Source organism: Trichechus manatus, unplaced genomic scaffold, assembly GCF_000243295.1.
Source record: "Trichechus manatus latirostris isolate Lorelei unplaced genomic scaffold, TriManLat1.0 scaffold00037, whole genome shotgun sequence".
NCBI lineage: Eukaryota > Metazoa > Chordata > Mammalia > Sirenia > Trichechidae > Trichechus > Trichechus manatus.
Genome location: NW_004443973.1, coordinates 2,642,300 through 2,666,940, shown reverse-complemented (window position 1 = coordinate 2,666,940; position 24,641 = coordinate 2,642,300). Strand labels below are relative to the sequence as shown.

Sequence of the window (24,641 nt, the reverse complement as noted above, 5' to 3'; positions counted from 1 at the left end):
ATATTACTAATTTTATTTCCTTCTTAGAACAAGACCTGTAGTGATTGTCAAAGCTTCTTTAAACCACTCTGAGTCGGTGAATAGAACAAAATTTGACTGTATTGAAAATGGATTGCCTTCTGTCTGCATTGATCTAAAACTCTGCTTTTCGTATAATGGCAAACAGGTTCCAGATCATATTGGTAAGTGTGCTTTTGTATAGTTAATACCTGATGGAGCATGCATGTCATGCATTATTCTCATGATCATCTTTTGAGCCCTCATTGTTTTTCACCATGAAGATCTTTTTTAGAACAGGAGAGAGCAGCCACCTGATACTTATTTTTATTCCTCATCTTCCAGATTTTCACATTATTCCAGTTGATGAGTGGGGTACATAAGAGGTTGTAGTCATTTAGAGGTTGTGGCAAGAAGCAGAGCAAGGCAGGAGTATCACTTGCTATATTAGTGTAAGGTCAACCGACTGAGGTTAATCTGTAAAATCCCTTTAGAGTTGAAAGGGCTCCCCTCTACCTTACGGGGTTCTGTAAAGTCTAGAACTGGCATAAGCTGGGAGGCCTGCGAGGAAGAAGATTTTTTCCTTCATATTCTATCCTGTTTGAATAATTGGAAGAAGCTTATATGGAGTCTAGGCCATAATTCTAATTTCTATAAATAATACACATCTCTTAATGAGTTACTGTGACTATCAGCTCCTGAGAGTCACCTCCATTTCCCTTTAAATAAGTCACTCTCAGTTATCATCTCTGGACAAAGCAGCATTGATATGGATCTGCCAAAGTTGTGGTTAGTCCCAAATCACATATATGTGACTTTGTATTATATTTTTACTAGCAAGTTAATGTTTCTACTTAAGTTATATTTAAGCTAATATTAAAATAGCTAGTGAAACTAGTCAGTGGTAGGAGAGATGTATACCTGGGTTTATCATTGAGACATTAATAATTCACAAAGTTTATGAGCTATCATGAACCTTGTCCCCTCAAGACCTATCAAGAGTTGAGTGCGCTCATGACCCTTCAGGCGGCTGTCATCTGAACATCATGAGAGGCATCAGTCTTACTGAACCCAAATCTCAGCCAGAATTAACTTGTAGTGAGCTGGAAGGAATGAGCCTGGTATCTCTACTATGGATCAGACTCATTTTTAATGTGAGAGCTGCAGTGATAGGAGGCTGGGCCAGCCCTCATCTCATTATTGATTGGAAAAGTGGCAGTTTGAGAGCGTGATCCCAAAGTGAATTACAGAGTAACACAGATGAGCTAATGGATTATCTGAGACCGATGGAATAAATATAACTATTTCCCTTTATGTAACATCCGTGCTTCCTATATTCCCAACACTATTGTGACTAGATATTTATAAAAAATGGTTGAAAACAACTGTCTCAAGCTCATAAATAATCACAGCACTGTTATGAAAACATGCTTTATAATTGTCATAAAATGACTCCTTGTGAGAAGTAATTCACATAGGAAGTGTGTTTAATAAGACCAGGACATTTGCCTCTTACTGTGACTGGATTTGTATTCACTTCACTTTTTGTGTGAGCTCGGTTGGGGTGATAAATTTGTAGATGGATATTTCAACTCAAGCTCACTCTCTGAAGTACTGAATCTCAGTTATTGTAATTTTGAAGTCAGTTGATTTGGACTTTATTTTTTATTTCCTAAATAAAGAGAAGGCTGAGATATTTATTTGAAGTTTGTGGCAATAATATAGATTTTGCACATGTTTCCTTAAAATAAATAGGTGAAATCCTTCCAAAAGAGTAAGTTACTCCTAAAATATAAATTAACTCTCCAGGAATTGTATAAATTCTTTGAAGTATCGCTTATGAATGATTGCTCTTGTGTAAAAAGTGACATCTCAGCCGCCTGGTAGATTTAGCTTACTTTGCAAAGAACCCATTTGGATTCAGGAAGTGGCTCTTATTTTCTTGGCACGATTTGAATTGGAATTTTTCGATTACTTTTTTGTTTTCCTGATTTCATTTTTTGCTTATTAAAGAACTTCTTTAACAAGTCAGTCTTTACTACGTCAGATTTGACATAAGTTATCATCAAACTGCCAGAATATTTATTGAAAGAATGTATACATTTGTTTGTTTGTTTTTGCAAAAACAAATAAAACCCTGAAGGTAAAACTAGAAACCAGTAAAAACAGAGGGAGTGAGAATAATCAGGAGAGAGGGCTGGGAAGGAGACATCTTTGAGTAAACCTTTTATATAGGTTGACTTTTGAATTATGTATTCATGTTACATAAAATGAAATTAAGGCAAAAAATAAAATTGCAAATCCTCAAACTGGAAGCAAACTGAAATTAAATGAACCTAACCATGTATGAAAAAAGCCATGTACCCACACAAAATAGAATTAGTCCAAGTGGCTTCGAGCACAGTGCTTTGCTTGTATTTCCTTAGTAAGATGTTCTAAGGACAAGTTAGTTTTGGTATTGTTGTTTTGAAACTTCTGTATATAGGAGGACTAAGCAAATAACTAAAGGTATTAATATTGTTAATAGTTGGAACTCAGAGAAAAGTTTATAAATCTTTTTTTTAATTTCTAAAAATTTTGAAGTTTGTATTTTAAAATTGTTCCCTCTTTCATATTTCAAGTTATTTTATTATTATTAAATTTTATTTATTTTGTTGTTGTGAATATACACAGCAAAACATACACCAATTCAATAATTTCTACATGTACATTCATGTGATAATTGATTATGTTCTTCGAGTTGTGCAACCATTCTCACCCCTCCTTTTCTGAGTTCTTTCTCCCCCATTAACATAAACTCACTGCCCCCTAAGCTTCTTATCTATTCTTTTGAGAAGCTGTTGTCAGTTTGCTCCCTTATAGATAGTTGTTAATAGAGCATAATGCTCAAGGCACACATTTTTTACTAGTTAAGTTAAACTATTGTTCGGTTGTAAGATTTCAGGAGATATTTTTGGTTTAAACGTTAAATATTATCTCAGGGCAGTCATTTCAAGGGTTCATCCAGCCTTCATGACTCTAGGAAGTTTGGAGTCCATAAGAATTTGAAATTCTATTCTGTATATTCCCCCTTTTGACCAGGAGTCCTCTATAGAATTTTGTCCTTGATCAAAATGTTCAGTAATGGTAGCTGGGCACCATCCAGTTCTTCTGGTCTCATGGAAAAGGTGGCAGTTATTCGTGGAGGCGACTAGCCACACATTCTGTGTCCTCCTCCTATTCCTGACTCTCCTTCCTCTGTTGGTCCAGGTGAATAGAATCCATTGTTGTGTCTTGGATGGCCGCTTTCAAGCTTTTAAGACTCTAGGCACCATGCAACAAACTAGGAGGTAGAACAGAAGCTTTAAACACGTTATTAGGCCAGTTAACTGGGATGTCCCATGAAACCATGACTCTAAACCTCCAAATCAAGGAACCAAATTCCATGAGGTGTTTGGTTGTACATAATCAACCTCTGCAACTACTCTTTTTTTTTGTCATTGTTGTAAATACATCTATCATACAACATTTGCCAATTCAACTTTTTGCATGTGTACAACTTCTTGACAGCAATTATAATAATCAGTTGTGCAACCCTACCCTTGTAGTTAGGTGCTGTTGAGTCAGTTCCTGCTCATAGTGACCCTATGTACAACAGAACGAAACACTACCCAGTCCTGTGCCATCACAGTTGTTGCTATGTTTGAGTCCATTGTTGCAGCCACTTTGTCAATCCGTCTCATAGAGGGTCTTCCTCTTTTTCACTGACCCTCTACCTTACCAGGCATGATGTCCTTCTCCTGGGACTAGTCCCTTCTGATAACATGTCCAGAGTACATGAGGCAAATTCCTGCCGTCCTCGCTTCTAAGGAACACTCTGGCTGTACTTCTTCCAAGACAGATTTATTCATTCTTCTGGCAGTCCATGGTATATTTAATACTCATCACCAACACCATAATTCAAAGGCATCAGTTCTTCTTTGGTTTTCCTTATTCATCCCTACCTTTAATCAATGTGATTTTTCCATCATTGTTAACCCCTCTTTCTTCCTCCTTCCCACCTCTGGTAACCACTAATGAACTTTGGTCTTGGTACATTTGCCTGTTCTTGTCTTTTTACATAAGTGAGGTCATACAATATTTGTCCTTTTGTGGTTGACTTATTTCACTCAGCTTAACATCTTCAAGCTCCATCCATATTGTAGCATGCATCAAGACTTCATTTCTCCTACTGGCTGAGTAATATTCCATCGTATGTATGTACCACATTTTGTTTATCCATTCATCTGTTGATGGGCATTTAGATTATTTCCACCTTTTGGCTAGGGTGAATAGTGCTGCAGTGCACATTGGTGTACGAGTCTCTGTTTGAGTCTCTGGTTTCAAGTCTTTTTGGTATATACATAGGAGTGGAATTGCTGGGTCATATGGTAGTTGTATTTTTACTTTTTTTAGGAACTGCTGCACTATCTTCCACAACGGCTATACCGTTTTACATTCCCACCAGCAATTGATAAGGGTTCCAATTTCCCCACATTCTCACCAACATTTGTTATTTTGTGTGTGTATGTGTGTGTGTGTGTTTATCTTAGCCATCCTAGTGGGTGTGCAATGGTATTTCACTGTGGTTTTAATTTGTATCTCTCTGATGGCTAATGATGTTGAGCATCTTTTCATGTATTTGGTGGCCATTTGAATGTCCTCTTTGGTGAAACATCTATTCAACTCCTTTTTCTGTTTTATGACTGAGTTATTTGTCTTTTTTGTTGTTATGTTGTCAAAGTTTTAGGTTATTTTTTAAAAGCTATTTAATGAATAAATTTTAGGATATTTACAGTATTCTATGTAACAGCTATCATTTCAAAAATAATAAATGCTTTTAGATAATTATATTCATTGCAATTCTATTTGTATTTTTCAGTTTTGTTTTATAACGTGAGTCTGGATGTGAACAGAAAGGCAGAAACTCCATCGAGATTTTACTTTTCTTCTGATGGAACTTCTGAGGTGATCACAAGAAGCATACAACTATCAAGCGGAGGAGTTTACTGTACAGCACATCAAGCATTCATGCGGGTAATGTAAACTATTTCTTTTTAATGAATATAAACTTGAAATATTCTCAAAACAGCAAGAACCTTATTGTATTGATCTCTTTTTGCAAAATGCAATTAATAACAAGTGTTATTCCCTCCTGAACTAGATGACCTATTGTTCCAGAGTCAGAATGTTAGTACCAACCTGGAGAATTCAAACTTCACTTTTCACATCTTCTTTATTTTGCATTTATCGTAATTTACAATGTTACTGTTTTTAAAGAGTTGCCCTTTTTTTTTTTGCAATTGCTGGTTTTTTGTTTTGTTTTTTTTTTTCAATCTATATGTTAGATGCTGTTGAGTCAGTTCTGACTCATAGCAACCCCATGCACAACAGAACGAAATGCTGCCCGGTCCTGCACCACCCTCACAATCATTGCTATGTTTGACCCCATTGTTGCAGCCACTGCATCAGTCTATCTCCTTGAGGGTTTTCCTCTTTTTCACTGACCTTCTCTTTACAAAGGATGATGTCATTCATCAGGGACTGATAACTCCTGATAATATGTCCTAAATAAACGAGAAAGGCTCACTGTCCTCACTTCTAAGGAGTATTCTGGCTGTACCTCTTCTAAGACAGATGTGTTCGTTCTTCTGGCAGTCCATGGTATATTCAATGTTCTTCACCAACACCATAACTCAAATGCATCGATCCATCTTCAGTCTTACTTATTCATTGTCCAGCTCTTATGAGACAATTGATGATACCATGGCTTGAGTCAGGAGAACCTTAGTGCTCAAGGTGACTTTGTTTTTTAACACTTTAAAGAGATCTTTTGCAGCAGATTTTCCCAATGCAATACATTGTTTGATTCCGTGACTCCTGCTTCCATGACGTTGACTGTGAATCTATGTAAAATGAAATCCTTGACAACTTCAATATTTTCCCCATTTATCATGATGTTGCTTATTAGTCCAGTTGTGAGGATTTTTGTTTTCTTTGTGTTTCATACTGAAAGCTGTAGTCTTTGATCTTCATCAGTAAGTGCTTCATTCAAGTCCTCTTCACTTTCAGCAAGTAAGGTTGTGTCATCTGTATATCACAGGTTGTTAATGAGACTTCCTCCAATCCTGATGATGCGTTCTTCTTCATATAGTCCAGCTTCTTGGATTATTTGCTCAGTGTATAGATTGAATAAGAAAGGATACAACCCTGACACACACCTTTCCTGATTTTAAACTATGCACTATCCTCTTGTTCTGTCTATATACCTACCTAGAAATATCCATGTTGAATAGCTCTGATGGAGCCTCAGATTTATTCCATGGTAGTTTTTTTTTGAGGGGTGAGGAGTAGTTTTTTGTTGTTGTTGTTTTTATGTGACTCTAGAGAAGCAGAGTCCAACGTGACCATTTTGGATTATGTCTTTTGTCTCTGTGCCAGCATTGTCAGTGATGTCGGTGGGAACTTGCACAGTTGTAGCATTGTGGGTATCATCTGTGGGGCTCACATGATGGTTAGGGGTGTTTCTTGCCAAGGCATAGCCAATCTCATGTTTCTTTTATTAAACCACTTGTTCCCAAACTGATAATCACATTCCTCACGTTGATCAAATTTTATCATATGAAGCTGTGCCAGGTCTTTTTCATTAGGGAATGGTGTACTTCATCAGAAAATCTCTACTGCCACAAAAAAGGCAAACTATTCCCAGGGTCCGTTTCTGGGATCTCAAATAGTAGCATCAGCTTAGAACTTAATTTTCCCTTTGAAACTTATGCCAAGCAAATGCAAGCAGGCATCAAGACTCCAATACACTATTAAATGCTAAAAGCAATAATCCCCATGCTATTTCCTCATTTCCCTTAACAGGTGTTATTGTTTTACTAGAGTAAAGCTATTAGATGGTTGAGAGCCAAAAGCATAGAATGATATTAATGTGGCCATCATTTAGGTAGTAGAGTTTAAAGAGGTTCTTTTTTTGCATCCTCCATAGATGTGGTTTTACTTAGGTAAGTCGATTTTAGAGACACACGTTACAACTGTATTAAAGGCAATGAAAGAGCCAATATTAGATGTTCACAAAGAAACACATTGTGTTGAATTTGTAAAAATGGCAGCAAATCAATCTGGTTTATTTAGTCCTGTGTTTCTTGGCATTGTTCTTATGAATAAGGGTTCATGAAAATTGTACATTTACTTCAGAATGAATTTGTAATGGAAATCACGATGTAGCCAAGTTTTCTGTGTTTCATTGCACATGTACTTATAATGTTACCGTGGTGTTGACAGCAGCAGGATAGCCATTGACTTTAGGTCATTTAACCAGCAAGTGTATCATGGAGTTTAAACAAAAGAATTTAGTGCTGGGATTGGTACATAGTAGGGGTTTAAAAAAAAAAAAGTGGTAATTTCTTCCAATGTCTTTTCTCTCGTCCTAATTTACCTTGCTTTTGTTCAGGACGTGTTTCACTCTCATATACGAAGGGCAAACGCTACTCTAACCCTCTCACTTGCAGACAAACCCAGGGAGGATATAAGGACCGTGGAAACAGCTGCCTCAACAGTTACGTCAAGGAGCCCTAACTGCTATTTAGAAATGTGTGGGGATGTAATGAGTGCACTTTCTACCCCTACCAGGGTGGTGTCCCAAGAATTTCGGAAACATTAACACAAACTATGAGGCTATATAGGGTTGCTACAAGTTGGAATCGACTCAGTGGCAATGGATTTGGTTTTGGTTTTTATGAGGCTTCTACAATTTGAAAGAATAAGACAGCAACCTGAATTCTTCTACCTCCTAGTAATAGTAGTAAAGAAGGTGCACAGTGGTCAGGATGCCTAGACTGTTCCTGTGTTCCATAAAACATGTCCAGTGTCAGGAATGTTGATACCCATAAGCATTTGACCTCAACACCCCATACAATGAAATGAAGTGACACTTGTTAATAATGTACTTAGGCTCCTACCCACCAACTGTCAGAGAATTCCTTGCTTGCTGTTTCGGCATGTTTTACTTGTATAGTTGTTCTCGTTAGCCATACCAATATTAAGCTCCATTTTTCCATTCACTCAATTAATTCAATAGATATTTATTGAGTGCCTGTATTGTGCTGGGCCTCCCTGGGTGGTACAAATGGTTAACATGCTAACTGGTACTGGTATATTGTTCCAGGTTTGGTTTGAGACACTTGTGTATATCAGTGAATGAAACACAAAAAGATTTTTTCTACCCTCATAGAGCCTATACTCTTGAGGGGGAGATAAACAATAAATATAATAAAAGTGAACATGTTATAGTGTTTCAGAGGAAGATAGAGATGATGGGAAAAGGGAAAAGGCGGTCAGAGTAAGGGAAATTGTGGAGTGCTGGTGGAGGAGTAAATGGTGCAGTTTAAATAGTGGTCAGAGTAGGCCTCATTCAGAAGGTGATATTTGAACAAAGACTTGAAGGAGGAGAGGAAGTTACCCATGTAGCTATTTAGAGGAGTAGTTCTCAATTTGCTTGTGCAGCAGAATCCCCAGAGGGCTTGTTAACTCACAGATTGTTGGGCCCCACCCCAAGTTTTAAATTTAGTATGTCTGGAGTGAGGCATGATAATTTTCATTTCTATGAAGTTCCAAGCCCTGGCGGCATAGTGGTTAAGAGCTCAACTGCTAACTAAAGGGTCGGCAGTTCAAATCCATCACCTGCTCCTTGGAAAAGTTCTACTCTGTCCTATAGGGTTGCTATGAGTCAGAATCGACTCGAAGGCACCTAATAACAACAACAACATGAAGTTTCTGGGTGATGCTGATGCTGATGCTGCTGGTCTGTGAGCCATACTTTGAGAACCACTGATCTAGGAGAAGAACATTACAAAGCAAAGAGCTAGGAAAAAAGGCCTCAGGAACATTGGAGAGGCAAGAATGGCTAGGAAAGTGAGCAAGAGGAGATGAGTAGCAAAAAAGAATCAGATCATTTAGAACCTTTGAATTTTTTTCTGAGTGAAATGGGGAGCTGTGGTAGAGTTTTGAGCAGAGGAATGACCTGATCTGATTTAGGAATAAGAAGAATCATTCTAGCTGCTGTGTTGAGAATGGACTGTAGGGGACCAAGGGTTGACACAGGGAGAAAATGATACTTCAATAACCCAGGTGAGCGATGACGGTGGCTCCAACCAAGGTTGTAGCAGTCAGTATGGAGAGAAGTAGTTGGAAGCGTATCCTACACTATTTGCTGAAAGATTAGATGTTAGTGTTTGAGAAAGAGAGGCTTCAAAATGACTCCAAGAACTTTAGTCCAAGAAACTAGAAGAATGTAGCTTTCATCAATTTAGATAGGGAATATTGCAGGAAATGCAGTTTGGGGGCAGAAGTTCAGCTGTGGACCTGTTAAGCTGGAAAAGATCCGTTTTATCTTCAAGGGTAAATATCAATTACTTGTATACTCACCTGGAGTTCAGGTGAAATATAGACCTGGAAATATAACTTAATGAATCTTTGACATGTGCATGCTTTTTAAAGCCATTGTAAAGCATATAAGATGGTTGAGATACCAAGAAGGAGAAGAGGACTCATGTCTGCACCTTGGGGCACTATACCATGAGGAGGTACAAAGGAGAGGAGGCCAAGGAAAGGTGATGAGAGGAACAGTCAGTGAGGAAAGAAGACAAACCATAAAGTGTGACATCCTGGAAGTGAAGCAAACAACGTGGAACAAGAAGCAGGGTGGGATAGTGTTTTCAGTGCTACTGCGGGTCAGATAAGTTGAGGACTGAGACTGACTAGTGGATTTCCCAATGTGGAGGTTCTTGGTGACCTTGACCAAAGCAATTTCAGAGCAGTGTTTTTGGTGGGGAAAGAAGGAGAGGGATTGGAAACAGAGAATATAAGTTTTTCATTTGTGGAGTTCTACTCCAAAGGGAATCAAAGACACGGTGTGAGTGTGGGGGTGGGGAGGGGAGGGTGTCAGTTGTGGACAAGGGAATTGGATTGAAGAGGTTTTTTGTATTTTTCTTTTAAGGTAGAAGACATAACCGCATGCCTTTATGCTGATGGCTATGTTTCAGTAGAGTGAAAAAATGATAATATAGGTGAGGGGAGAATAGCTGGAACAATGTTCTTGAGAAGGCAAGCAGGATGGGATCAACTGCACAAGTGAAGGGCTTGCTTCTAGATAGAAGCATGGATAATTTGTCTGTGTTTGTGCATGCAGATGTGGCGGTGGGGACTGTGTAAATTCTCTTATGATTGCTCTGATATTCTCAGTGAAGTAAGAAGCAAAGTCATCAGCTGGAGTGGGGATAGCAGAAGCAGTGTTTGAGGTTTGGGAAGAAGATGGGAAACAGTTTTCTACGAGAGTGAAAGAGTAAAGAAGTATAATGTGGTTGCCAGATGGCATTAACTGCCCAGGTGCAGTCAAGGTCATAAAATGAGATTAGTCAGCATGGCGTGATTTTTTCCAGTCATATTCAACCTTACAAGTAACAGTAAATGAATGGTTAACAATTAACCAGGGTTGTGGTCTTGCCAAGAAAGAAAGTAAAGCTGGACAGGGGCAAGAGAGTCAAGAAAGTATGCAGAGGACTGGCTCTATTGTCGGCCATGAACTTTAAGCAGGGTAAGGAGTGGGGAGAGCCATCAAGAGGGTGAGGAGCAGGGAGAAAGTTTAACTGGAGGTTCCAAAGGGATCAACCAATTATTGGAATTGACAAGGTGTAAAAGCCATTGGGGACCTGAGGTGAGGAAAAGATTGGATTTTGTTTTTACTGTTGCTTACAATTCCTTAATTATTTCATGCAAACAAGTCTTTAAATCAACTTATATCTCCAAAACCCACAGAATTCCTTCACCATGGGGAATCTGGCTATAAAAGAAACCCAGATCTCATTATAAACTTGAGCTTTCATTAAATCCTCAAATAAGAGGTTTGTAACTCCTGAAATATTGAGATGGGTATCCTGAGGCATGTTACTTTTCTGAGACTATGTGATTCTTTATCTGCCTTGTAAGAGCATCAGTTTTCTCAAGAACTCTATGAGGAAAGACCTGAGAGTGTTCCATTTGTATGATGGTTAGGACATCTGTCTTGGGGGTGTTCTATCTTCTCAGGAAGTTGCAGTTTCAAATGTTTGACTGTTTACTACCTGAACCAAGCTTACTAGATAACATGACTAAAATTACATGTGGTGCTGATTTTTGCCCCCAGTCTTACCTTCTCCCCTCCTAATCATTACCTCCATTGGCCCCAACGGAGTATTTTAAAAATGCCAATCTCATCACATCACTTCTTGCTAAAAATCTTTCTATGTAAGAACCTCTCTGATCCCCTTTCAAGTCTACATTAGGTGGGCCTCCTTCCTCTGTACTCATGTGTGCATATAGCAGAACACTTATCCCCATACTGTATGTGTGGATTTATGGGTTATAGACAGAGGACAAAGGTGCTGATTATCAATTTTATATCCCCAGAGTCTTACTTGTACACAGTAAGCCCGTGAGTAGATATCTTCTATATGTTTATACCTCAATCTCAGTTTTTTATAAATATTCTTGTTCTGCATCCTACTTTGATGAGTGGCTTCTGGGGTCTTAAAACCTTGCAAGCAACCATCTAAGATGCATCAATTGGTCCCAACCACCTGGAGTAAAGGCGAATGAAGAACACCAAAGACACAAGGAAAGTACTAGCCCAAGAGACAGAAAGGGCCACATAAACCAGAGACTTCATCAGCCTGAGACCAGAAGAACGAGATGGTGCCCCGCTACCACCAATGACCACCCTGACAGATAACATAACAGAGCATCCCGGATGGAGCAGGAGAAAGGTGGGGTGCAGAACTCAAATTCTAGGAAGAAGACCAGACTTAATGGTCTGACTGAGACTGGAGGAACCCTGGAAAGCATGGTCCCCAGATTCTCTATCAGCCTAGAACTAAAACAATTTCTGAGGCCAACTGTTCAGACAAAGATTGGACTGGACCATAGGACACAAAGTGATACTTGTGAGGAGTGTGCCTCTTAGCTCAAGTAGATACAAGAGACTAAACGGGCAGCTTCTGTCCAGAGGTGAGTGGGAAGGCAGAGAGAGTTAGGAGCTGGTTGAGTGGACATGGGGAATCAGGGATGGAAAGGAGGAGTGTGCTGTCACAGTATGGGGAGAGCAATTAGGGTCACAAAACAATGTATGTATAAATTTTTGTATGGGAAAAAATGAATATAAATAAATATTCTTTGGCCTCACCCTTAAACTCCTTCAATATATAAAAACAATAGGAAGACATCAGCCTACAGCTAAGCTCTAAAGTTGGCCATAAACAAACTCAAAACCCACTGCCATCTATTCCAACTCATAGGGACCCTATAGGAGTAGAACTGCCCCATAGGGTTTTCTAGGCTGTAATCTTTACAGAAGCAGACTGCCACATGGCTGGTAGGTTCGAGCCTTTCTGTTAGCAGCCAAGTGCTTAACCACTGTGCCACCAGGGTTCCTTTGGCAATAAATAGTTGGCCATGAATACAAATTTCCATGAAAGTCAAACAAGAAGGGAGACTTTGTATAATTTCAGGCATGTGCTAATTTACAGGCTTGTGGGTATCTTCTGTAATTATCCATAGAAATGTGGCATGGAATCTTCATTATTTTTAATATAAATAGAACATGCCCATTCAAATTAAATTTTAAGCAAATCTACTTTGTCCTCCCAAATACTTAGTCACTTTAAGATATTTTTGATATTATAGCTGTTGTCCTTAGGTGAAGCTGTTAAAGTTAAATAAGTGTGAATATCTGTCAAATACCGTTTTTGCAAGAGTGCACATACGTTTTATATATTATGAGAAAAGCATAATTAATAACTAATTAGGATAATGAAAGTAATATACACCAGATGTAGAGAAGATCTTGTGGAAAATTAGTATGAATTAGGTAACATGTGATTTGGTCAAAGCAAGCTTGTTGAGAAGAATTAAAACAGTGGACATGTGGAGGGACAATCAGTAGCTGTCTAGCTCCTACACCTAGGGAATAATTTAATCAAGTTTGCTATTGTAATACTCAAGGCTTCAAGCTGTTCCATTTTCACAAGTTGATAACTTGGGATTTGGGTCTTGATTTGCAGTATTCCTATATGGTCAAGGTTTCATGTTGAGATGATCACTTATTAAGTAATTTAATAAAGGCATCTCTAACGGGTAAGAATGGAAAAATAATCAGAGATCTTGAGTACTCTGATTCATGCTCTAAATCTTCCAGATGCCATTTAATTAATAGAAGTCTAATATTTATTACATAACGCATTTTCTATTTAACGTTCATTGGTTGGCAGTAGTCTAATTCTCTTTTCTTTTTCTTATTCTTTCTAAATGTTCACCAGAATTCTGTATTTTGAGAAACTGAAATTCAGTAATTCTTTGATTGGCTTATATAGCTACATTTGGAAACAACATACACATAATAATTATAATGTTTAACATCTATTGAGACCTTAATATGTGCTAGGCATTATAAGTGTTTTTTTCATATTATGTCATTTAATCCTCACAGCAATGAGATGCAGCTGTCATCAACATCATCATCATCATTATTCCCATTTTCAGATGAGGTAACTGAGCATAGACAGATTAAGTAGCTTGCCCAAAGTTACAAAGATAATAAATGATGGACCTGAGAGTTGAACCCAGGTGTTCCACTTCCAGACCACTTGCTCTAAACCACTGGGTACATCTGTTGATGATGTTGTAAATGATGAGAAGAGAAAAATTACATCTTTTCGTTTATAATTACATTGAGACATAGGAATAGATGTAGTCTTTTGTGTGGTGTGTGTCATCTTTACTAATTCACTTCATTGATTTTCATCAAAAGTTACTATGGATGTAAGTAGTGCAGCACTAATCTGTTTGATGAGTATTTTTTCCTACCTGTTAGGAATTATTAATTGATGAGTTTAAAAATAATCTCTTCTTTATTTGCTTTTAGGCAGTCATGTTTAAGCCATACTCCAATCCTGAAATGTGTATAGATAAATAGAAACCTGGTCCACTGACATGACTCACTAGAAGGTCTGTCAATTACAATGTCTTGGATCTACTCTGAGGAACTCATCAAGCATAAATGGAAACCTCAGTAGTGGTTTAAGGTAGTATGTCTAGTGTAGGTGAAAACAGTTGTCTCTCTTAAAATTAAAATAACCTGTAGGGTGAAATGGGCATAAGAAAACTGGAATCAAACTGAACAAAGCCTGTGACCATTTTCAGCTATCTTCCCAGAATAGTAATAATTCAAATCAAGAAGAATAAAAACTTCATAGATTTCTAAACTAGTTTCTATGTAGGTAGACTCTATCTTCTGGTTATGAACTGCTCTCCCAAATCCTGTGTTCATTTCTGTTCTTTTTTGTTGGGCTTGAGATACTTGGCTTATAGACTTTCCATCAACATGTCTTGTTTAATGTAACAATTAAATTATCAACTGAATTCTGTTATATATAAATCTTTATGGATGACTTTATTAGTAAAACCTTATTAGCCCACCTTTTTAGGTAAGGAGAAAAAGAAAGGACTCTGTTTTAGTCAGTACACTTGGAAAATGTTATTGCTGTCTAGGGAGGGCTCAGACAAGTGCTTTTTAAGACTCAACGGCAGTGGGATTGGTTTGGTTTTTTGGTATCGTAGCCGACTTCCATACATTTCTTTCATACACCTGAGATTCTAAAACACCTTTACTATCAGTGAAGTGCTTCCTTAATTGAATGCCAAATACTTTCAACCTTACTTTCTTCTTGGTCATTTTATTGTTTGTGCCAGTATGTGCTAGCAAATAATATTGATAGTAATGTGGTAGATTCTCTTTTAATGAGGAGGCTAGTGAATAGTTAAATGAAAAAATAATAAAATTTTTAAGTTCATGGGAAAATATCAAAAAGTAAAAAAGAAAAGAAAAATAATGCCTGCACAGCCTGAGACCAGAAGAACTAGATGGTGCCCAGCTACCACCAATGACTGCCCTGACAGGGAACACAACAGAGAGTCCCAGACGGAGCAGGAGAAAGGTGGGGTGTAGAACTCAAATTCTAGTAAGAAGACCAGACTTACGGTCTGACTGAGACTGGAGGAACCCTGGAAAGCATGGCCCCCGCATTCTCTATCAGCCCAGAACTAAAACAATTTCTGAGGCCAACTGTTCAAAGATTGGACTGGACTGTGGGACATAAAATGATACTCGTGAAGAGTGTGCTTCTTAGCTCAAGTAGATACATGAGACTAAACTGGCAGCTTCTGTCCAGAGGTGAGAGAAGGCAGAGAGGGTTAGGAGCTGGTGGAATGGATATGGGGAATCAGGGATGGAAAGGAGGAATGTGCTGTCACAGTATAGGGAGAGAAATTAGGGTCGCATAACAATGTATGTATAAATTTTTGTATAAGAGACTAACTTGAAATGTAAACTTGCTCTTAAACTACAACAATAAACAAAAAGAAAAAGAAAAAGAAAAAAAATAATGCCTGCATATAGAAATAAAGATTAAAATGTATGAATTGACAATCAGTGTAATAAACTCAAGAGCTATTTCCTTGGAGGCAGAGGACAATAAACTAAAAAAATTCTGATTACTTAAAAAGACTTTTTTTGACCACATATAAATGAGATTAGGAATGAGAAGTGCTGTGCAGAAATTACTAAGATATTAAATTAAAAAGAATGCAATACAGAGTAGAATGGATTCCTAGTGGGTTACAGTTCTTGTGTTATTGATAAATAAATGCAAGAACTCTTTCTTTGTGAAATATAAAAGCAAAACAAGCCTAAAAAACTAAGGCAATTAATAAAACAGTTCAGTAAAGCAACTAGAATATAAGATTAAATAAACAAAACAAATAACTTTCCTATGTAACACTGATAACCTGTTAGAAAATATGATGGAAAAAGGTCCATTAAGAACAGAAGAAAAACAAGAATAAAAAAATAAAAAATAGTAATTTTATAATAAGTATATTGAATCCAATTGTTACTTAGAGATATGAAAACATGAATACATTGAGAGACATAACATATTTCTACAAGTCTAAGGCAGGTTTTATTCTATTTTACTAAATAGAATAAAATATTGATTAACACTTTGAAATGATTTACAAAGAGGTGATAATATAATGGAAAATGCTTATGTTATAATGTCCAACAATAAAATGTATGTATAGAAAATAGCATGGAAGGAAATATGCCCAAATGTGGATCTTTGTAGCTATTATTGGATGGCTGTAAGTTTTCACTTGTTATACTTTTGTGTGTTTGTGTTTTAGTAAGAAATAGGAATACTTTTGTAACGGGAAAAATATGCAAATTTAATTTTTCCACAATTTAGATAAAAAACATAAAGACTTGCTTTGTCATCTATGTATTGTGTTTGGCCTTATGCACAAAGGGAGGAGTTTTATATTTATATTTTTGTATACATGCTTATTTTTATTATTAATTCATATTGTTTTTAATTTCCTTAGAAAGACGTGCGGGACATCCTCACTCCAATTCAGATAGAAGCTGCTTATCACCTTGGACATCATGTCATCAGTAAACGAAGTACAGAGGAATTCCCGCCTCTTCAACCAATTCTTCAGCAGAAGAAAGAAAAAGACATTATTAAAACAACGGTTAGAATAGTTCTGTTTATTCAAAACATTGTTTTACATACACCTAAAGACCTTTTTTTTAAGTATCTGGGAAAGTGAACTATTTCTCTGAATTCTTTAATTTTTAACGAATGGTTTTCTAATACAAATAGATTTATAGTATGTCTTATTTTCTGTTTTTTCTTTACTTTTTTATTTCCTTTCGGATAGTGAAGTGAATGTTTTTAAATATGTATTTAATCATAGAAGTAGTTTCCTGTATATATAAAATGTTAATTTTCTTTCCTCGCTGACTTGCCAGTGAAGATAATTTATTACTAGAGAGAAATCATAGTGGAAGTAAGTTGCATTGATGAGCTAGTCAGTCAATATCATCACGTGTGGTCCATCTTGTCTTTGTCCTTTTCCATCTCCTCTCATTGTCTCTCTCTCACTCACCTTACTCAAAGATTCGCTCATGTCTTTTAGTCAGATTCCCTTGCTGGGTTTCACTCATCTGTAAACATACGTATTTCTGTTACCCAACAATTTCTGTTTGTTTTTATTGCATTATATGCTTTTCAGCCACATCTCAGCATCAATTGCATTTTAAGGTGGATCCTGCTTTCTAAACAGTGAACTGCTTTTTCTGAATTATTTCAAAATATTTCCGTATCACTCACAGTTGTATTTATTCCCAGGAGTCTTGCTGTTCAGACCTTTACTGTCCAGCAACACAAAGACAGTCAACAGGATGTGTTTGGGCATAGTAAAGAGCATTCATTAAAACGTTTGCTAATGGCATAATGTAAAAGATGAAAGGGACATTTAAAGGTCTAGTTCATATCCTGCCCAGACAAAATTGCACCGAAGTCACTTTAAGATATTTGAGTATACAATCACCGCTTGCTAGTCTAGAATACTAAATCAAAGGAAGGTAATAATTTACGAGCAAATTTTCTTTATATCCTTATAAAAAAAAGTTTTCCTGAATCAGTTTTTTCACTCTTCTATTGAGTTTTAATTTTCAATATCAACAATTTTTTAAATGTCTTTAATAATGAAAATCTCAATGTTATAAGTACACACACCTTAGTAACTTGTGGTTATATTACAGCGATCTACATTTTGATTCTTAGAACAACCTGCTTCACAAATAAAGAGTGCCAGGAAAAAATAATATTTACTTAGTCATTTAGAGAAGGATTTATGCTTTCCTTCTGCTCCCCCAGGGATAGCCAGTCTGTGGGCTGACATGCTACTGACAACACTTCAGCCAGTTTCCGCTTTATGTGACTCGTCTTTCTCTGACTTTCTAGATCTTTCTGTTCTGCTTCCCTCCGTCTTTCATCGGTCTCTTCCTCTCATCTTCCTTCCCCTTTATCTGTCCTCATTCTTTTTTATGTCAGACTTATAGCTCAGACCTTCTCATGTACCTCGTGATATCTCTGGGTCTTATTAAAATGCTCAGAGCTAAATCCATTCCAGAACCCTTACAATAGACTATCATTTAATTCTGTCCAACATTTCCTCAAAGCAACATTTCTATATTTCGATATTTTATCATTTTCAATGACTATAAAATCACTGTCTTGCCATTCGCCAAAATTAAGGAAGTGCCATGCTTGAATGTACTAAGGGAGATCCAACTGCAGCAACAGAGAATTGAGATGAATTAGGTGAAGAACATCTTGGAAGCACCAGTTTTTAAACACTTCTATCGGTTACTCACCTAAGTATGATGAAACTTTTTTTCACAACTATTATAAAAGAAAAAAAAATCATTTTTGGTTGGAATAAAAAACTGAGGCCACACTAGTATTCTCCAATTATCTGTATAGTGCCTTTCATTTAACCTTATTTCTCAAAACTTATTTTATTTAACAAATTTATACTCTAAAATTACCTATTGAAGGAACTTAGTTCCTTTAACCCTGAAGTTATTTCTTATTTGAACTTACTGAGTAATTTTCAAACTGAACTCCTCAGAAGGAAGTTATCAATTTACTGCTTTAATTTCATTTCCTCATGTATTAGATATTTTAAAAAAAAAACAGATGGATCCCCACTTAGTGAGCTGAAATAAAAATACTGTCATATTTTATTTTCAGATAAACTTTGCAAGGTTTTGTGCCCATGAAAATTGTTCTGCTGATTTACAGGTGTCTGCAAAAATCGGATTTTTGAAGTAAGTGTAATATCTCTGTTATTCATTATGTTAGAAGAAATTGGTCTTGTGTGTGTGGGTTCCAAAGAGAGAGAAGAACTAAGGACAAAACCTTAGGGGTTAACAGCATTTAAAGAACTGGAAAAGAATATCATTCTACTGAGAGAGATTAAATGATCTATACATCATTCATAATATGTATTTATTAAAGGATTACCACTTTTTCAAAGAATGAAAATATGTGAGCACAGGGCAACATGGAGTATGTTTTAATCTTTTATTGATAGCTCAGAAGATATTTCAGGATTTATTTGTGCCTTGGGTTATCATTATCATAATTGCAGTTATGTTTCAGACATTTATAACTGTCTATTAATAGAGCTTTGGTGGCAAAATGAGCTAACTTTCACTACACAATGCTTAGTTTTTTGTCGCGCAGAAAACTGGTTATGTAATTCAGACTGGTGTACAAAACAACAAAATCCCTAAAAAATGTGTAACAAATTTGAAAGGGAAATAAACCATGTTGCTCTTCTAAATTCATAGAAAGGAAAATAGAGCAAAAAGACAATAAATATAATGTACTTAGAATAACACCTAGCACATATATAAATGTTGGTTGCTGTTATTTGATGCTGAGAAATAAACCCATTGTAATTTTTGTATCATGTCTAGATACTCTGCAATCAAATTGTTTTATATAATCAGAGGGCAGATGAAAGAAAATAAATATCAAAGAGATAGAATCTACATCTCAGGTTGAGGGCTAATTGTATACGGAAAGTGAAAGAAGGGAGGGAGGCATCAGTAATAGGTAGAAAAATGAGGAAAATAGTTTTGAAAAGTAGCGATATAAAGGAAATATATTTAATTTGGGTAATGTTGAATTTGATGGGACTTCCACATGTAACTCTCTGCTTGAAAATCTAGTTCTGGATTAGATTTGGAGGTCTTCTACACATTAATAGTAGTCTCTGGGAACCACAAACAGTTAAGTGCTTGGCTAATCTGAAAGTTTGGCAGTTGGAACCTACCCAGAGGTGTGCCAGAAGAAAGGCCTGGCAATCTGCTTCTAACCGTCACAGCCATGAAAATCTTACGAAGCACAGTTCTGCCCTGCACACATGAGGTTGCCATGAGTTGGAATCAACTCTATAACAACTGGTTTCTACACATTAATGACTTGAGAGAATGTCTAGGTGTGGAGGGGGATTGGAAATGTGAGTCCAGAGACAAAAACTAAGGATCTTGGGGGATCATTGTATTTAAAGAGCTTAAAAAGAATATGAAGTCATTGTGGGAGACTGAAAAGATGTGCTTAGAGAACTAAGTGAGAACCAAGTCTACAGTGAAATAGCCAGTGGAGAATATAAAAAGAAGGACTTAGCATTGTAAAAGTTTGCAGACAGGTCAAATAGCATAATGACTGAGGATAGGTCATGGGAGTTGGCATTGAAAATGTGACTGGTGGGTAAAAAGGATATCACTGGTAAATGTTAAGATAGAAATTTCAGTGCAGTAGTAGCCAAATGACAAGAGTTTGAAGAGTGGAGATGAAGAAGTAGCAGTAAGTGATTATGGTTATGATTAAGGGAAGAAGAGTATCTTAGGGACAAGTGGGTTCAATGAAGAGTTTTTATAATATTTATCAAATGTTATTTGTTTAATCATGGGGAGACATAAGCAAGTGGGAATATGCCCTTGTATTCCCAATGCAGAACACTGTATGGAATGCTGTAGGTAGCTAATAGGTGTTTGCTGAGAATGGGATGAGATCCTGAAGGAGACGGTGTATGAGGGGGTAAGACTCACAGGTAGAGGAGTTAGCCTTGCAAGAAAGTTAAGAGTCAGAATCGACTTGACGGCAACAGGTTTTATCTTGAGATAGTCCCTAGGTGGTTGCAAACGGTTAAGAACTTGGCTGCTAAAGAAAGGCCTGGAAATCTACTTCTGAAAATCAGCCTTTGAAAACCTCATGGAGCGTAGTTCCGCTCTGACACACATGGGATCACCATGAGTCAGAATCAACTTGACAGCAACTGTTTCGGTTGTTTTTTATCTTGAGATGAGAAGCTATGAAAGATGCTTGGCATTATTAAGGCATTTTGGTGGAGAGAAAAGGAAAATGTAGAGTACTTATGGATGACCATGATAAAAAGTGAGTTCATGTGTAGAAAGTGAGAGCTTTGAGGATGGGTTTGGGAACTTGAAAGAAATAGGAAGAGATTCAAAATGGCTGTTACGGTCAATGTGACAGGGAGTAAGCAGGAATGCGTAAAAATATTGGCAAACAATGTTAAGTGCCCTACTGAGGTGGGATCAGAATGGCGGAGAATAACTTCATTCTTTTCACTTAGTCAAGGCCAGTATAGCCTTGAGCATCCACGGTCAAAGGCCAAGAAGCCCTAGTCTATTTGATTGATAACTGGACTTTATGCTTTCGTTCTCTGGATTGGCTGCTTCGATAGTCCAAAAACAGTGACCACAAACTTCTTAGTATCCCAGCAGTGTAGCGGTGCCTTTGTTGATATATTAGTTGAATAATTTATAACCTTCCCATTTATGTTTTTATTTTTTCCTAGAATATTTAGTTTTCTTGGTGTTTTGGCCTTCAGGGGCCTTTGATAAGAAGAAGTTATATGTGGGAAAACTTTTCTAAGCTACAAATAAGTAGTGCTTTCAACTTTCTTAATTAAACACTCCTGCTGTCTCCGTTGTTATCTTTAGTTGAGATCTCTCTGGCCTATAAGAAAATGGGAAATTGAAATTTATGTGAAAATATTACTAAGAATGCTGCTTTCCTAAAGAGTGAAAATATAGCTTATCACATTACCATGTTGAATTATTAAACCATGAATTATGAGTTTTTCTTCATTGTATATTTTTTCACAAAAAATGACATTATCTACATTGCATTTTTAATTTGAAATGATAGTATTTCTTATAGTCAGATGTCAAGCCCATTATGATTTTAAATGGCAGTCAACTGAGTGTAAGGCAGTGTTTTTCAAAGTGTGATATTTGGGTCACCGGGATGTTTAATAGAAATGCAGTTCCCTCGGCCCAGTTCATCCAAATCAGAATCTGTGCTGGGCAGGCCAAAAGTCTTCACAGGGCTCCACATGGTTCTTACCACACTGAAACCTGAGAACCGATGTTGCGATGGCTTAGAGCTTCAGATTTGAAGTCAAACTGACCCGGGTTCAAATCCTGTATCTGCCATTTACTAGCCAAATGATATTTTTAGAGAAGGCTTTTAACTTCTCTAAACCTTTCTACTCATTGATGAGTAGGCAAAATTATAGCACCATCTCTGTAACGTTGTTTTAAAAATAAAATGAAATAATGCAGGTCACATTTATAGCACAGAACCTGTTACATGTGAAGAGTCAATAAAAGTTACCATTTCTGATACATTATGGTTGGACTAGAAGGATCCCGGTTAAGTGCTTGGCTGCTAATTGAAAGTTGGTGCTTTGAACTCACTAGCTGCTCAGCAGGAGAAGGATGTGGCAGTCTGCTTCTGTTACAGCCTTGGAAACCTATGGGTAGTTCTACTCTGTCCTGTAGGGTCACTCAGAGTCAGAAATGACTTGACGTCAAGAGGTTTAGTTTTCTTTGGATGGTTGGAATTATTTATAGATTATGATAAAATTATTTTTAGTTTGACCATGAAGTGAAATATTGCCAGTGCATTTTTTTAAATTGCCATATAGAAATACTGATTATTTGTCCAGAGATTATTGTTTCATTATGTCCTGAGAGTGCTGTTGACAGGGTCAATAGTTTTCATTTTGGTAAGGGTTGAAGTGGCATAAACGTCAGCTTGAAGTAGTAAGCACCACACCTTTTGCACCAATTGAGAAAGTTACAGGCCATTACTATTAAGTAAATAATACCTTATTTGAGGAGTTTTCAACTGAAAGCTCTTCTAATTGATTTTTAGACTCACAGTGAATGGTTTTGACAAAGCTGTTTTGCATTTTAGTAAATTACACTCTTACCACGTAAAAATATGCCTCTACCACATAGGTGTCCTTTTCCCTTCTCAGTAATAGTGGGCAAATTGTGACCATATGTTCTACGCTTTCTCCCGACTAAACTCCGCTGGCACTAATGGAATTTATGTGTCCCAGAGCTATAAACCTGTTTTAGGTAAATGTATTTACTCAGTAAAGAACATGCGTTTCTGAAGACTGCAATAATAGACTGCCCACAGCCTGCTAAACAGTGCTTATGTACTCTGCCTCATGTTTTCATTAAGTTGAGGCTTTCTCCCGTATGTTTAAATTCCCACTACAATAAACCACATTCAAATGGATTTCCACTGCAAAATAAAGATTAACAAACATGATTATCAAGATTACAAATATAATAGCAGATATTACCCTTCAGGCAATTCAAAATAAAATCTTTCATATAGATTACTGATGTAAATAACACTACTTTTCTGTACCTCAGTTATGCTTCCAGTGTAAGTGATTTAGGCTTTCCCCAAACAATTGATTTCATATCAACTAGGGATGCTTTTAGCTGCAAGTAACAGAATACCTGACTACATACTTGAATGTATCCCACCTGAATTTGGAGACCATCTCAAGAATAGATTTGACACACTGAACATTAATGACCAAAGATCAGATGAGTTGTGGGAAGACATCAAGGACATTACACATGAAGAAAGCAAAAGATTATTAAAAAGAAAAGACCAAAATGGACGTCAGAAGAGACTCTGAAACTTGCACTTGAATGTTGAGTAGCTAAAGCAAATGGAAGAAATGATAAAGTGAAGGAGCTGAGCAGAAGAGTTCAAAGGGCAGATCTGAGAAGACAAAGTAAAATATTATAATGAAATGTGCGAAGACCTGGAGTTAGAAACCCAAAAGGGAAGAACACACTCGGCATTTCTCAAGCTGAAAGAACTGAAGAAAAAATTCAAGGCTTGAGTTGCAATTTTGAAGGATTCTATGGGCAAAATATTGAATGACACAGGAAGTATCAAAAGCAGATGGAAGGAAAACATAGAGTCACTGTACCGAAAAGAATTGTTCGATGTTCAACCATTTCAGGAGGTAACATATGATCAAGAACCAATGATACTGAAGGAAGAAGTCCAAGCTGTACTGAAGGCACTGGTGAAAAACAAGGCTCCAGGAATTGAGTGGATACCAATTGAGATATTTCAACAAACAGATGCAGTGCTGGAAGTGCTCACTCATCTATGCCAAGAAATTTGGAAGACAGCTGGAAGAGATCAACCAACTGGAAGTGATCCATATTTATGCCCATTCCAAAGAGAAGTGATCCAACAGAATGCAGAAATTATTGAATAATATCATTAATATCACACACAAGTAAAATTTTGCTGAAGATCATTCAGAAGCAGCTGCGGCAGTACATCGAAAGGGAACTGCCAGAGATTCAAGCTGGATTCAGAAGAGGACGTGAAACAAGGGATATCATCGCTGATGTCAGATGGATGTTGGCTGAAAGCAGAGCATAGCAGAAAGATGTTTACCTATATTTTATTGACTATGCAAAGGCATTCGACTATGTTTATCATAACAAATTATGGATACAATGTGAAGAATGGGAATTCCAGAACACTTAATTGTGCTCATGTGGAACCTGTACACAGACCAAGAGGCAGTCATTCAAACAGAGCAAGGAGATACTACATGGTTTAAAATCAAGCAAGGCTTGCATCAGGGTTGCATCCTTTCACCATACTTATGCTGAGCAAATAAGCCAAGAAGCTAGACTATATGAAGAAGAATGTGGCATCAGGATTGGTGGAAGATTCTTTAACAACCTGCAATATGCATATGACACAACCTTGCTTGCTGTAAGTGAAGAGGACTTGAAGCATTTACCTATG

At 36.9% G+C, this 24,641-nt stretch overlaps 1 protein-coding gene across 1 annotated transcript in view; it reads left to right on the top strand.

Moving 5' to 3' along the window:
* ITGA4 (integrin subunit alpha 4) overlaps nt 1–24,641 on the top strand; it is a 99,444-nt gene that overhangs the window by 42,127 nt on the left and 32,676 nt on the right. Inside the window, exons 14-17 of the mRNA XM_004375457.3 lie at nt 28–182; nt 4,898–5,052; nt 16,489–16,638; nt 18,708–18,784. Coding sequence (XP_004375514.1) covers nt 28–182; nt 4,898–5,052; nt 16,489–16,638; nt 18,708–18,784 — 537 coding nt within the window. The remainder of the gene's footprint in view (nt 1–27; nt 183–4,897; nt 5,053–16,488; nt 16,639–18,707; nt 18,785–24,641) is intronic.